The sequence below is a fragment of the Nicotiana attenuata genome, unplaced genomic scaffold, assembly GCF_001879085.1.
Source record: "Nicotiana attenuata strain UT unplaced genomic scaffold, NIATTr2, whole genome shotgun sequence".
Taxonomy (NCBI): domain Eukaryota; kingdom Viridiplantae; phylum Streptophyta; class Magnoliopsida; order Solanales; family Solanaceae; genus Nicotiana; species Nicotiana attenuata.
This window is the reverse complement of record NW_017673252.1, coordinates 85,272-87,584: the sequence shown is the minus strand read 5'-3', so window position 1 is coordinate 87,584 and position 2,313 is coordinate 85,272. Positions and strand designations below refer to the sequence as shown.

Here is a 2,313-nt window from a genome sequence, read left to right as displayed (position 1 = left end):
TAATGAATAACAATTTCGAGATAAAATGTAAAATTATTTTATCCCGCATTTGATTATAAATATTAATTAATCATGGGAATCAATCTGCAGTAAAATGGTACGATTAGTTATACAATAGAATATCCTTATCTATCTCATTCTCCTAACCAAATGACCCCTCATTGTATTCCAAAAGGAACAAGAGAATGAAGTAAACAGTGATGAAGCCAAAGACTTGAAAAGGCATGTAAAACTCAGGAAAAAAGATTACAATCGTAAATAGATAGTTTACTAAGAAGAAATATATGCTCCATATCGCATAAGAGTTATTCTTGAACCAAAAACTGGCAAAAAACAACTAAAAATGTTTCTTATTTTCCAACATCAAGTATGAAAATTTCAAGGGCATTTAGGTCCTCCTTCTTGTGTTTTCCAATCTCTGTAGCATGAACAACAATCTTTTTGTCCAAAAGTACCCGGTGGAACGCACTGACACCAGTTACAACACTTGTTGCAAAATAATAAACAGTTGTTCTTGTGAGATGTATTTGAGCATCGACGATCACATGCACTCGAACACTCTACAAAAATATTTAAGAAAAAGGGTCATATAGTTTCTTGAAGTATAATTAATTAATTGATTACAAAAATATAATAAAAAAAGTGCTTACGATCAGTAGGAACTGGACAAGTGGTTGGACCAACCGGAGGTTTTGCTACAAGTGAAGCGTCAAAACGTCGATATGCCTGTTTATTCAACAAATTAAAGATGAAAAGGCAACACTTAATTATCATATCATTGTTTAAACAATAATTTAAGCTAAATTAGTCATGTGAGTATGAGAGGCGAAGCCACATTGTCGTAAGGGTGGTTAACTGATCACCCTTCGTCAAAAGATTACACTTTGTATATAAGTAATATATTAGGTTTTAGCTGTATATAACATATCTTGAACATCCTTTGTCAGAATTTTTTTTCACTTCTTTGAAGTTTCAACACACTTTGAGAAATTTTTGGCTTCATCACTAAAGTCTGTATGTATGTCTCAAATATTGAATGCTCAAAGCAAAAAAGAAAAAAAGAAAGCAAAGTACTAAAATAATTTACTCACGAGAGAAACTTCAATAAGACATAATAAGGCAACCAAAGAGAAAAGCAAAGTAGCTTGAGATCTTTTTGAAATAGCCATTACTTGAATTATTTTGTGTTTTGACGTTACTTTTTTATGGTAGAGAACCTCCTACTTATATATGCATGGACCTAAGTTTGCACAAAATGGTAAGAAAGATATTGTGATAAAACAGTAATTAATACGTATTATTGATTGATAATGCAAAACTTAAATAATTAAAATGTTATTATAGGTCAAAATATACTAACAATGGTAAGAGCAGATCAACCGCAGTTCCTGCCTAAAATTTTCACTGTAAAAGATTTGCATAAATAGAATCAGATTTTGCTTAACGACTGTCTTGCCAATATTAGTGGCAGTATTCAAGAGATTAATATATGTTTTCCGTTAATCAATGCATTGAAATATCAATTACGAGATCCCAAAATCACCGCCAGTATGTTGTTTTTGATAAAATTTGCATTTTGAAATCCAAAAATCTTTTACTTTGTGTCATTCCTTAAGAGGCTGAAGGAAATTTCTACTTTAGAATAAGACTGTCATATCGGGAAATAGAATGGATCCACGTACGATGATGTTGCGGAATATTGTGGGTTAACTAGTACACAATCACACACGAAGCAAATAGAGAAGAAAAATCAACACAAGGATTTAACGAGGTTCGGCTAAGCCTAATCCTCGGGTAAAAGGAGAGAGAGTTTTCCACAATGAATGAGAAGAAAAGCATAATACAATCTCTAGGATCCCCAACTACAACCCCTATATATAGATCCCAAAAGGTCCCAAACATATAAGAGAAAAGTTTTCCAATTTGGCAAGGACTATAGGTTTTCTTTTCCCAAATCTATTAGGAAAATGAGTTTTTCTAAACATATAGGGATTGTGGGTTTCCTAAAAATACAAGGAAATAATTCAAGCCACAAATAACAAATCTTCCCCTCGGCTTGAATTCTCTTCATCAACATGAACAACGTCTCTCTACCTTGCCCTCAGTCCTCGCAAAGGCACTACCCATTGCCACACACATCAACCATGTCTAGGCAACGCCTAAACTTGTTAAGAGACTCAATCTCTTCGGCCATAGCACTAATCCATCGATTTGGTTCTGTACCCGGAATATCTTCTAGATAGCTATAACACTCAAACGCATCAACGGTCTCTGCAACTGCCAAAGCAAATGCCATAGGATTCATAAGTCAAA

The 2,313-nt window shown here is 33.5% G+C and overlaps 1 protein-coding gene across 1 annotated transcript; it reads right to left on the bottom strand.

Annotated features, from left to right (window-relative positions):
* Positions 1-214: 214 nt before the first annotated feature.
* Positions 215-1,177, bottom strand: LOC109215838 (gibberellin-regulated protein 5-like). Its single transcript, XM_019379952.1, has 3 exons — positions 1,092-1,177; positions 651-726; positions 215-560 (listed from the first exon to the last, which is right to left on the bottom strand). The coding sequence occupies exons 1-3, from the start codon at positions 1,167-1,169 to the stop codon at positions 379-381; spliced, it is 336 nt and encodes a 111-aa protein (XP_019235497.1). The 5' UTR covers positions 1,170-1,177; the 3' UTR covers positions 215-378.
* Between the last annotated feature and the right edge of the window lie 1,136 nt (positions 1,178-2,313).

Excerpts from the sequence above, each read along its gene's own strand:
- LOC109215838 (XM_019379952.1), bottom strand. The coding sequence starts at position 1,169 with ATGGCTATTTCAAAAAGATCTCAAGCTACTTTGCTTTTCTCTTTGGTT. Across the intron at positions 727-1,091 it reads GTCTTATTGAAGTTTCTCTC|GCATATCGACGTTTTGACGC; the intron begins GTGAGTAAATTA and ends TTGAATAAACAG. Across the intron at positions 561-650 it reads TTGTCCAGTTCCTACTGATC|AGTGTTCGAGTGCATGTGAT; the intron begins GTAAGCACTTTT and ends ATATTTTTGTAG.